Source organism: Parambassis ranga, chromosome 10 (genome assembly GCF_900634625.1).
Source record: "Parambassis ranga chromosome 10, fParRan2.1, whole genome shotgun sequence".
NCBI classification, from domain to species: domain Eukaryota; kingdom Metazoa; phylum Chordata; class Actinopteri; family Ambassidae; genus Parambassis; species Parambassis ranga.
The window spans coordinates 14,189,738-14,202,337 of record NC_041031.1 but is presented as its reverse complement, the minus strand read 5'-3'; the positions used below and the strand labels follow the sequence as shown (position 1 = coordinate 14,202,337).

At 42.2% G+C, this 12,600-nt stretch overlaps 1 protein-coding gene and 1 long non-coding RNA gene across 4 annotated transcripts; both read left to right on the top strand.

The window, feature by feature from the left end:
* The first annotated feature begins 186 nt into the window (after positions 1–186).
* LOC114442929 (potassium channel subfamily K member 4-like) lies at positions 187–6,178 on the top strand. 3 transcript variants are annotated; one of them, XM_028416804.1, is made up of 8 exons: positions 187–436; positions 2,341–2,499; positions 3,214–3,503; positions 3,705–3,822; positions 3,909–4,069; positions 4,312–4,498; positions 4,667–4,803; positions 4,894–6,178. In XM_028416804.1, the coding sequence occupies exons 3-8, from the start codon at positions 3,315–3,317 to the stop codon at positions 5,944–5,946; spliced, it is 1,845 nt and encodes a 614-aa protein (XP_028272605.1). In that variant the 5' UTR covers positions 187–436; positions 2,341–2,499; positions 3,214–3,314; the 3' UTR covers positions 5,947–6,178. The 3 variants fall into 3 exon arrangements, with proteins under 3 accessions (XP_028272605.1, XP_028272603.1, XP_028272604.1); XM_028416802.1 differs by having other exon boundaries at positions 3,909–4,078; XM_028416803.1 differs by having other exon boundaries at positions 2,341–2,509; positions 3,909–4,078.
* A 4,367-nt stretch (positions 6,179–10,545) lies between these two features.
* On the top strand, positions 10,546–11,842 carry LOC114442890 (uncharacterized). The gene is made up of 3 exons (XR_003671390.1): positions 10,546–10,675; positions 10,771–10,872; positions 11,687–11,842. It is a non-coding gene; the product is annotated as an uncharacterized LOC114442890 (long non-coding RNA).
* Positions 11,843–12,600: the final 758 nt, after the last annotated feature.

Sequence of the window (12,600 nt, the reverse complement as noted above, 5' to 3'; positions counted from 1 at the left end):
AAAAATGGTGTAGACCATAACTCTGACTTTGAAGAAACAAGTGTCTCTTTTTACTTCCCAAAAAGACAGAGGCTGAAAAGGCAAAGGATTTAGAGAGCTTGGCCCCCCCACGTCCAGCTCAGGAAACTCCAGGCTCTCTGCTCTTCCTCTGCAGTAACGGCACTTAATCACACTCTCAGAGCTGTAATGGACTTCACATGCACTCACGCCTTCGCCTCGTCCCTTTCTCCATCTTCTCCTCCTCCTCATATGATTCACTCTCCCCTGTCAGAGTGATGTAGGGTCACGAGAATGGGGAAACACCTTCCAAGGAGAAAACACACATGCATTTTGACAACACACACACAGAGCTCCTTCCCGAGTGCTGCTGCATTGTGAGAGGACGCCACATGCTGCACGAGGAGAACTTGAACAGCAACATTTCTCCAAACTGAAGGTAAGACAATAAAAACAGTGTCAGTGTTCTACAGAAAACTTAATTTGTATTTATAAGTTTTATTTTTATCATGCATGCTGCAAAGAGGCCTTTTCTCCAAGGTTTATAGGTTACCAAATAAAGCAGCTCACTGTTGTACATATTAAATAAGAGATGATCAACTTGCTGTTCTAACATATCTGCCCAAAACTGCTCTTTAAACCCTGACACCATACAGCACTGTACTTTAAAAGCCTCTGTGTTCCTGTGCAGATGCTGTAATTAATAAGCGTTTCATTAGAAATAGTCTTTATTTGGTTTTGTTGCCTCGGAGAAAAATATCTTCTTTTTCCTGTGTTGCTTCTGTAGCCAAAAACAGTCCCATCATTATTTTTGAGAATCATTCTTTTCCCAGAGCACGAAACCAGAGAGCCAGAATCGTAACCTGTGATCTCCTTCTGACGTCAGTGTTGTCTCACTGAGAAAGAGGCAAATACTTTGAGGGGGGGTTGATTACATCTAAAGGCGCTTTATTTCCTTCTTTCTCTGTAAATCTTTTACTACTTCCTCATGCGAAAGAAAAGCCATAATAATCTCTGGAGGTTTGTGGATACAGATAAAAACAGAGGAGGGACAAATGGGTTTCTCCGGCTGTGGCAGACAGTCACGTTCACAAACCGGCCTACAGAAGAAATAATACCATCACTAAAGACCTTCAGTCCCCTTTTTAAGATTACATGAGTTTTGTTTTGGTTCTTAAAGACTCACAGTTGTGTTAATGTTAATGTTATCCCCCAAAAACAAGACAAAAAAAAGATTATTAAAATGATTAAACTGATGGAAAGCAGCTTTTGCAACTTTTAGTTACCTTGTGAAAAAGAAACTAAAACAACCACGTGTTGGCCATTACACATGGGTGACATTTCATAAACATAATATTTGTACAGTGCACATTGCACAACCAGTATCCAGTTTAAAACATGTCTTAATACAATGTTATGTGTGCCAGAGGTTGCAGGCTCATACTGGCCATGGGGAACATGAGAAAGGTCAGACAATGTTCTTTTGGATGACTGAGAGTGTGCTGTGGACCAGGCTGCAAAGATGGTGTTAATTTCTCTGTGTAACCTTCATGGCAGCATCCTAACAAGCAGCAGTGGCACAAAATCCTGCTCATATGCACGTAAAATGAAAGCAAGTTGGTCTTTTTTTTAAATGTAAACTTAAGAATAGCTTGTATACATCTTGTCTGGGCTCTGTACTTCTTTTTAAACAGGTCACCTCATGATTTATTGCCCCACCTGCCCCATTGTTTAACTTAAGATTAGATCACAGGCTGTCAGCCACATCCCTTCTATTTCTAAGCCACTCACACTCAATATCTTTGCAAAATATCAAAATATGCCAGCGTAGGTTTAGACAATGATAACTAATAACGCCTGTCAGTGCTGAAGCCAGGAGGGCAGAGAACAAGGCTGTCCACACAGAACCAAAGCCAGCAGTCCATTAGTGCAGAATGCTAACAGTTGGCCAGACTCTGGGAAATCTCAGAACACTGTCAAGGTCCATGTGGAAACGACCAGGCTGATCCAGGGCAAGAAGCTCCTAAATCCCAGACCAGTTTGCCTGGGTGTCTGCCTCGAAGGTAAACACAGTTCAAAGAGATCATTAGAAGCTAAATGAAGATAAGCGATAAACATGTTTTCGATTATATCGAGATGAATGTTTTGGCAGGAGCTAATCATTTGTGAGACCACTGAGTCGGCGGCCTGGTGTGTGTCAGTTTTACCCTGCCTGCAATGTAGACACTTACTTAATGCCAGTGGTACCTTGTTGAAACAGAGAGAGACACACGTGCCAGCTCAGATCTGTTCTATTACATTTACCCTTTATGTTTAATGTAACCCAGTCTGTGCTGTTCAAAGGGCCTGAAGAGGAAAGAAATGGACACACACAATCTGAACCCTGAAGACACAGATGTGATCTGAGAGGGAGCCTGCAAGAAATCTGAGATAAAGAGGAGTCCAGCATTTCTCCATCACCTGATTTGTGGAGCTTTAACATGGGATGAGCTGCTGATATCAGTGAGTTACGGTACAGTCTTTATTTTCTTAGTTATAAAACATCCCTTATCTGTCATAAATGTTATCATTAAAAAAGAATACAAGAAGCATTGAGGAGTGAAGAATACTTCCTTTCACCAATACAATATTGCTGCATATTTACAGTGATCACATTGGTTGTACTTTAACAACACACTGGAGGCCCTATATCCTGTGAGAAGTAGATCAGAGTGTTTCCTGACCCACTCAAACAGGTCCTGTAACTGCGTCAGTGTGACACAAAGGAAATAATCTTTAACTGAGGAGACAGACTTTATACAACAACTGAAAGAGGCATTATACAAATTTCTATCAAGTCACTGCTCGACGTGTGGGAACAGTTTGACCACAAATCTACAAAACTTCCAACAGCTGACATGTTTTTGTTGTTTTGTTTTTCCATTTTTTCTTCACTACAACTTTAATTTATTTTGGTAATAATACATACTTTTACTCTGTCGGAGCAGTTCTATGACTTCACTCAGCCATGGTATCATTAAAATAGTCTCTATACTCACATTACAAAAGCATCAAAAACGTGTGTGTGATTATGACACAGCCCTCCCCTCTTTTTCTGTGGCTGCTTTCTCTTTGATGCACAGATGTTTTAACATCGTTAATATCTTCCAAGAAAACTTGTGGTGCTTGTTTGGACATTTCCGCACCTCTCTAAAGGAACTTCCTGTTTATGTCCAGCTGCATCCCCGTGCATCCTGACTGAGAACCCTGACCAGAACCTGGCCCTCTAAGCGTCAACCCCTAACCCTGGAGGGGCAGCAGGGGTTGAATGTGAGAAAATGCGGTGTGCCACCCTCACCACCCTGCTGATTGGGGTCATGCTGTACTTAGCAATGGGAGCACTTGTTTTCCTCACCCTGGAGACTCCTGGGGAGACCATGGCACACAAACATCTGATGAAAACCAAGGAAAATTTCCTCATCAATAACTCCTGTGTCACTGAGATGGACTTCCACAATCTTGTAAAGGTATCAGTGGATGCACTGAGCACAGCAGCCTGCTTTCAGTATTTAAATATATTTACAGCATCTGATTTAGGTGTACAGAACACACATTTGCATTTGAAATATTTTTATCATTAGTCAGGACTAAAGGATAAAACTGAAACGCAAATAATGCTTAAATTAGACGAGTTGTGTGGATTAACAATAAAATTATTTGGCACGCAGGGAGTGGTGTCTGCAGTGGAGGCGGGCCTGGATGTCAGCAGCCTTCCTGCCAACCTGACCTCTCGCTGGGACATGCCCTCCGCCTTCTTCTTCTGTGGTACCATCATCACCACCATTGGTAGGTGACAGGTTGCGTTTGGCTGTGTGAATTTCAAAATAACATCAGGAGGAGCCTCTTAGAAATAGATTTGTTTTTTTGACTAGGCTTCGGTAACCTGTCTCCTCGGACATGGTATGGCCAGTTATTCTGCGTGTGCTACGCCCTGGTGGGCATCCCCATGTTTGGCATTCTGCTGGCCGGAGTGGGTGACCACATGGGCACGGTGCTGCGGAGAGCTGTAGCCAAGATTGAGACCCTCTTCCTGGTGAGAATGGTCTGTCCTGCCCAAGAACCAAACCTCAGATTACTACATGACTAATTCACAGGAGCTTCTGGGTAGGAGCCAGCCAGATCAGTCTACCTGGATATGAACCATTGCTATTATAGAAATGTTCTTATTCTTAGCCTGGATTTATTCATTGCAGGTTCACTGTGTGCAATTATACTTGAACTGTATAATCACTGATCATGTTTTATTCTGCGTTTGCTGCTGTCTCTCTCTTATAGAAACGTAAGGTCAGGCCCACAACTGTGCGCGTGATCTCAGCAGTCCTCTCCATCCTGATTGGCTGCCTGATCTTCCTCGCCGTGCCCACAGTCGTGTTTCAGAAAGTGGAGGACTGGTCCTTTCTGGAGTCGCTTTACTTTGTGGTCATCACTCTCACCACTGTTGGCTTTGGAGACTATGTACCAGGTTCTCTCTCTCTATCACACACACACACACACACCTTTTCACCTTTTCAGACTCTTTGCTCTCTGTCATTTAAAGACTAAATAAAACACATGATCTGATGTTCTGATAACATCTTGTCTGGTTTGAAGGGATCCTGTATCTAAACAAGTCCACTTTATGTGTGTCCAGGTGGAGGTAATGAGGACAGCAGTTTCTTCAAGCCTTTGGTGTTGTTGTGGATCGTGTTCGGTCTTGCCTACTTTGCCTCCATCCTAACCATGATAGGCAACTGGCTGAGGGTGCTGTCTAAAAGGACCCGTGCTGAGGTGAGAGGCTTACAGGCAGGAATGTAAACTCAGGCAGGAAGACCTGTGCTTATTCCTGTCTCTCATCACCTCCTCATGTCTCCTGTTCAGATGGAGGAGTTGAGGGCCCATGCTACAGACTGGACACAGAACATGTCCATGGACTTCCGAATTCCAAACCCTCTGGAATTCAACGATCCATTTCTCCTGCAGCGAAGGCGCTGGAAACGCAGTGAGCGTCGCCGCATACGCCGGGGAGCGCAAGGAACTCTGGGATACTTGGCTCAAGGGGGGTCAGAGAATGGACACCTTCCAAACCGCTGGGCCGGCCTTTCCAGCTCTATGAGCCAGCTGGAGGCCCATGCATCTCTGGAGAGGGCAGCAGTGGTGAGGTCCAGGCAGGGTGCTGCTGGAGGGGGGAAAGTGCCGAGAGCAGTGGTGGGATTGAGGGTCGACCTTCCTGAGGCTCCCCAGGGACAGGGCAGGTTTCCTCACCTGCTGGCCCGGTCTTTCTCCCTCCCTGTGGCTCACTCCACCTCAGAGCTGGACTCAGCAGGTGCAGCCATGCAGGAAGGATCCCTGTCTGGGTCTGAGTCTCCCTTTGACTCCAGGTCTGATGGCTCTTCGGTCTCATTGTCTTTTTTGATGATTCACAAGTTCCAGCCCTGCATCACCGTCAGCGGCACGGAGGAAAGAGGAGTAAGAGCCGCACAGATAAATGCAGCTCAGGAGAAAGCCAAACTGATGCCTGCAGAAAACTGCGACTCTGTACCAAACATTACCCCCAAACATCCCCCAAGTCTTCTTTCCCACCCCTCCCCTCCTTCCCCTTCCCTCCACCCAGGCCTCCCTCCCTCCCCTCACGTCAAAACCACCACCTCACCGGGATGCCAGCTGCTGGACTTCTTCGGAGAGAACCTGGCGTACATCGATGAGTCCTCAGACACTCTGAGCGACCGCGCCCAATCATCAGGGAATGAGGAGAAGAGGAGACGGCCGCGAAAGCCAAAGAGGAGAAGCATGAGGAGGCAGCTGTCACACAGGTGGACCCCCCTGCAGGTGAGGAGGCCTAACAGTGACATGCAGCCGCCGTCCAATCCCCCAACACCACCTCCAGAGTCCTCTCTCTCAGGGAACCTGACAGATTCAGCTCCTGCACTCTGACGAACACCTCACTCGGGTGTGTCTGCATTACAGCTGTGGGTTTACAGACAGTTGTGTTATATACACGCCTCATACACCATTGTTAATGTACCTGTTGGCCAGGATGTTGCAGTATTTTTTTGTAACTTCACAGAATCAGCTCACAAACGTCACAGTGTGACTAAAATTTTGTCTGTTGGTGTGGAATTCCCAGATCACTCGTTAAAGATGGTAATAAAGATAGTAAGTTTAAGTGTTTGACTACCTCAGGATGTGTCTGACATTTTCAGCGCCAAAATAACTGCAAAGATTGTCATTCTAACATGCCTGTTTACTCTTTTCTTTGTTTTAGTGCCTGTTCCTGCTGATGGTTTCAGAGCCTTACATGCTAGGGTCATGGATACATTGACAAAAACAAAGCTGAAGGGCTAACAGGGAAAACACTCGATCACAGGTTTAAGTGGAGTTTCATTATATATATATATATATATATATATATATATATATATATATATATATATATATATATATATATATATATATATATATATATATCTGTTCATGTTGCTTTCAGCTGCAGAGATGTGCTCATAACTAAATCTCAGATTTAAGAACGTTTTGTGAGGTTGTTAGGAGACTGAAAGTAAGATGTAAATTCAGTGTAGGGTTTCCTCCTCACGCTAACATTAGAAAAATGTAAATATAAAAAGGGAGCCGGAACAGGGGACATATTTTACCCAGTAAAATGACGTGCGTTGAGGCCGTTATGCTCTAACTCAGTTGATCATAAGACACTACACGTCAGGATCTGGGTGGTTTACCACCTCGGTTTAAAAAAAAATCTTGTGGTAAAACCCTGCAGTGGGTGGAGAACCTGAACCACAACAACAGCTTGAAAGCACGATGGGGCCATTAATTACCAGTGTCAGACCTCCATGATTACCGAAAACCATTGAGACTGAAGTCATCCAGTTATTTAAGCGCACTAACTCCTCCTTCTCCTGAAGGTTTCTTTATATTTTCAAAGGTAAAAAGGGTAAAAAAGGGTCATACAAATATCTGGCTATGCTTGCCTTGTGTATAAAAAGCTACTGAAACAAAGCTGAAGTTATCTGTAAGTTTGTCGTGTGTACCAAGTATACTATCAAGTGTCCTTAAGTCACTGTTGGCAAGCTTTGGCTTGTGGCCACTTTATCTTTTTTCCAGTGTTTTCATTTTTAAAGACTCCTGTGCTCATAATAACTGTGCAGATTTTTGTAACTAATGCACACACCTTTCAAGTGCTGTTTTTCCTCAGCTGAACCCTGTTAGATGCGTCATAATCTCTTAAAGTGACCCATTAAAACGATGGTTATCTGTCTCTATTAACACACACACACACCCACACTCAGTTATTTAGCCTGATCTGTGCAGATGCCTTGGCGATATTTTATGTAACTCTGATATTTTTAAAAGGTCCATGTAGAGTTTTCCTCCAGTCTTAAGGCAGCAGAGTGTATTCTTCACTTGTGCACAGACCAAACAGCAGCAACATCAGGTTTAAATTTGAACCACTGTTGGAGTTCAAAATCACTGATGGTTCCTATAAACTCTAATTCCCAAGTCAATAAACGTTTAACTAATGGGCTCCTTCCTGATCAGTGTACTTATTCCATAATTAAGTTAGGTTTCAAACAGGTTTGGGGCTGTTGCTGGTTGGACTGAAGTGAGGCAGGTGCCCAGTGTTTGGATTCACTGCAGGAGTAGGCAATATATTTTCAACAATGTTTGTTTATTCTAATCTGTTTCCGCACAAATTTTATGTCAACAGATGTTTGAGAACATCCACATTTTTGTAATGTAATGTTTTTAGGTTTAATGTGCAGTTTTTGTTGAATGTAAAATGTGTAATGCTCATCGGCTGTGGCCTTCTACAATAACGTTTCCTCAGCATCAGTGTGGCTGCAGTGAAAATCAATGACACTGTTTCACTGATCAACAGATGGCAGCAGCGTGCCAAGAAACACGCTGAAGCACCAACAAAGAGTGGGAAAAAGTCTGGATGGAGATACATGACTGCAAGGGCTTTAAAGGGACAGATCACCCCAAGAGTTTGTATGTTTCCTGTGGCTTGCAGTGATTTTTATCCATCTAGACTCACCAGGTTTTTCATCATAGAAACTATTTTCTAATAAACTACAATTAGCAACCATGTTACTGAGTGCAGTGTAGATGTTTCTGGAGTGACTGAGTCATGATTCCTGGAAGGAGACATTGGGTTTTACATTTTTATTTTGTGGTGCTCTGAGCAGCCTAAACTGTGAGCTGAGTACTATCTTGCTCCAATACACTGAAGAGAAGACTGACATCTCCAGCAACTCCTCCGAACTCACAACATAAAATCCAGATGGGTAAACAGCACTGCAGGTCACAGAATGATATTAAATATGCTCACATGTGGATTTAAAGGTCCAGTATTTTGTTCTATGAACACATTTTCATTTCAGGTCATTTCTGTAGACGTACATGTAGCTGCTCTGTTGTGGAACAGCTGATGAGATGACCTGAACCCTGAGAGACCTGAATGAACCCGCCTCTTAATGGATAAGGGATAAACAGTCAATTCCTGCTTACTCAGAACCAGGGACTACTACATGAGGCTGCCATGGCATCATGCCCTCCACCAAGGCCAAAATAAGTAACTGACTGAATCCACACTGAGATTCAGGCTCCCACATATTTTGTCACTTGTTGACAGAAGGCTGGAAGGAAAAGTAGTTGGTTCACATTGGTGTGCCGAGTACAAGCCATCAGCAATTATAAGTCTGAAGCCTGACTTTAGACTAAATATATGGCCTTATTTGATTCTAATGTAAGTGTTGGATTACACTTAGTGATGATTAACGTAGCATGTAATCACTCATGTAAAGCAATTGAAACACATTTACTTTATACAGTTTAAATCAAAATGTTAACTCTAATTTATCATGTTGAATATTTATCTATCTGCTGTGTATAAACAATTAAAGACACATAGTCAAAACCAAAATTTTAAAAATAATTTTATTACATAACAGCCTTGCCTGTATTCAAGGGGCGAAATTCAGATAAACGACGCCCTCCTCTGTTCAAAAGGAGAACAGCCGGGCCTCTGTGGGTTTGGCCTCTCAGCTGCTTTGTCCCAGTAGGTTCATAAAGTACAGCTCTGGGCTCCAACTTTGACTGCTTGAAGAATATGGCTTCAGTAATGCAGAGGCCACACATCAGTATCATCTGTTTACTCCTGTGTCTGCTTTATATTTTGTGTTTATGGTCTCCTGTTTCCCTGAAAGTGGTGTTTTAACATAAATAAAAAGGAATGACTTCAGGCTAAAGTCAAACCTGCCATGTGAACTCACACCATAAAGAACCTTCTGTTATCCTTATGAACCATTTACAACCTTTATCAAAGGCTCTCTTATATTTTGGTCAGGATGGGATGGGTGGGTGAATGTGCAAAGAACCTGACCCATGGATCATTACACATGCTGCTATATGGAGGCAAAACAAGCTGCATATATGAATGTATGTATGGGTGTGCTTTTGGTGCCCTGAGGGTCTATGCACACACTCCCTCTCAAGGTCCAACACGCAGAGAAGAAGAAAGAGGTGTGTGTGTGTGTGAGCAGGGGTCCATATCCACAGCAGACGTCCCTCCCAAGGACAGAGGGACTCAGTGTGAGACGGAGCAAAGCGCTCCACCGTGGGATAAGTACAGGTTGGATATAGCAAGGGGTAGTTAAGTGGAAAAGACTAACAGATGCTGGGGCTAGTTTACTCAGGGGGAGGGAGCCTCACCACAGCCCTAGCACTGACACCCCAACACACACACACACACACAAAGAGTGAGGCTGCATTCTCACTGCGGCTTACAAAAACAATTTTACTGCGACGGCTGCAGAACAGTTTGTATCTCTTTAAGTTATTTTAACAGCAAAAGCAGCTTGGAAACAAATTTGTCTCTCTTCAGTGAAAATAAAAACACTGAATTCAAAACAACATTATGTGTAGAAGTCCAGGCTTCGTTTCATTTTTAAACACTAATTTCTGTAATTTTAGCTTTAGCTAGATGTCCTAGCTTTGAATAATGACATGGCCAAGAGTCTGTGGCCATGCTAGCCGCTCAGGGAGAATGTAAAAAGGCACAGTGGTCCAGAACGCTAACATGCTAGACATGTTTACGTTTTTGTTAGTTGGCATGTTAGCAACATTATGTTAACAAGTGATGCTAGCATGCCCTGCTCCTGAAATAAAAAGCTTACAGCACCCTGGAGGTCTTAGTACCAACAAGACCTGACCCTACTTTAGCATCCAAACTCTTTTTTTGTTTTAAAGTTGTTGTTTTTTTCTTTATCTTATCAGATGTTATTTCATTGTTTTGTTTCATTTTTTCATTGCATTTTTAAATTCTAATCTATCTTTCTTGTTTTTCTGCCTATTTCACCTGTTGGTGGGCTCAATAACGAATGATTAATGTATCATTTTAATGTATGTCCCTGATGTGTTTTCAGGCCCGGAAGTTGTGCGTAGTTTACGCTGGTGACGTCATCGCGTTGCCTACGTTTTGTGCTGAGCTGATGCTAATTAGCAGCAGCTGCGCGCCTCCTTCAAACTTTAGACTGCGCGTCCTGTCGGAGCAGAGGTTTTTTGAGTTCAAAACATTAAATTGTGTCGACAGTTCGCACATCAGTGGCTTTTCAAAGTGGAGCTGGCAGCGTCTCTGAAGTACAGAGTAAGAGTTATTGACAGTTTACATTTAACTAGTAGAAAAAAGTTTGGGTTTCAACGAGCTTCACACATCTTAACAGGCTCCTCTCTCTACCACAGGTGAGGACATCAGACGCGGGAGCTCCACGATGCGTCGGGGTTTGAACATGGCAGAATGACTCGGTCCAAACTCCAAAGGGAAGCTGAAACTCTCATTTAAAGGTTAGTGATGCCTTGGTTGCGAGCTACGTTATCCGCTAATGCTAATGCCAATCAACGTTGCCTAATTGTTGACAGGTGTGTTAGCTTGTTAGGCTAATTTTAACTGTGTTAGATAAAGGGTGGCCCGTTTCTGACTTTTGTACTGTTATAAGAATGCCATGGTGTCATTAATTGTATTTCCACATTTAACTATTTCCTGCTGCTTTTATTTATTTACATTCCTATTATTCAAATTGAAGGGGCGGGCTTTCTTCAGACCAGAGCAGCTGCTGAAGTCTGACACTATAATGCTAATGCAACTGCTGGAGTTCTACAACGAGGTGCTTTGGTTGGAAGAAAGCCCGTAGTAGCTAAGTAGCATATTTTAAAATAATAATAATAGAAATAGATCAAATCAGCTTATAATTTAACAAAACCAGTTATTATAAAATAACCATGCTGAATATCAGCATGGATTATTGGCTGACCACTACAACATACCCTTTGAATTGTTGTGATTGCAGGTCATATTAATATGTTGTGATATAAGAATTCTTATGATTTAGGTTTTGGCAATTTTTAGAAGGGTCCAACTAGTAGATGAAGGTAATAATTTGTATGAGTTTCTTATATTAATGCATCTGTACTTCAAGTTTCTGCACTTGTATACATGCAGAGGTGACAGTAAAAGGGAAATGCTGTGTCACTACTGTGTCTTACACTAAGTATTATTGCTCTGCTTTGGAAAGTTTATGGTTAATTTAATCATCTGGTTGGCAAAATTCTGTGGTTGTTTTTGTAAATATTAGAAGCTTTTTGTGTGTTTTTTTATTAGTCTGATCTACAAGCAAGCAAAGCAACAAACAGTAAGACCGAAATGTTTTCTATTTAACTCTTGGGTTTTTCCTGGCGGCCGTGCCAGACCTTTTATTTTCACCACCTTTTCTTTAATTCTCTCTCTTTTATGCTCTTGTTTATTGTTTTGTGAATAAAATCACCCAAAATGTGTTCATTCTTTCATGTATATTTTTCCTCTGTTGTACAATGTTAACTTCTAGTAGTAATTTGAATATTAAATTGTCAACCCTTTGCGTCAGCTGGCATTTTAAATAGAAGTTTAATATTTGTTACAGTAGTTTTAAGTACTTGCGGAAGTTTATATTTATAGTGCCATTTGGAGATCTGCTCTGCCTTCATCCATCTGTCCAGTGTGGCCGCAAGTACCGGTAATTGCGTTGTAATAGTTTAAATTTCTATGAAGACTAAACTACCCAAATTGGTTGTCATTGATGGCTACATAAGAAATCCCACTCTTTTACAGACCCTCGGTAATGCTCCCTCTTTTTGCACACACATCCACTCACATCCACATTGACTCAATCATATATTGCCACACACATCAGCTTTGATCAGTGTTGCCAGTATAACATATATTCCTCCTAGGGAAGTCTACAAAAGGTAAGACAAAATTTCTATTTCTCTGGTTTTTACATGGCTACCATTTCATTCACCCTCTAAAGTGTGTCACTAATCAGCTTTAAAGAGTAGTTTTGATATTCAGTCTTTGACGAATTTCACTTGACGAATTTGATGCAATATTTCACTTTAAACATTTAACCATTTTGTGTACCGGTAAGTGGCGGTGAAGGCATGAAGAAGAGAAGATGGCTATACATAAAGGTTTGTGAACCTTTGTGTAAAACATTTTTCCCCTAACATAACTGGTAACATGCATCTGTTGTGTGTGAG

What these genes read in the sequence shown, in the direction of transcription:
- LOC114442929 (XM_028416802.1), top strand. Translation starts at nt 3,315, where the DNA reads ATGCGGTGTGCCACCCTCACCACCCTGCTGATTGGGGTCATGCTGTAC. An exon ending in ACTTCCACAATCTTGTAAAG is followed by an intron (nt 3,504 to 3,704) that starts GTATCAGTGGAT and finishes TTTGGCACGCAG; the next exon opens with GGAGTGGTGTCTGCAGTGGA. An exon ending in CTAAAAGGACCCGTGCTGAG is followed by an intron (nt 4,804 to 4,893) that starts GTGAGAGGCTTA and finishes TCTCCTGTTCAG; the next exon opens with ATGGAGGAGTTGAGGGCCCA.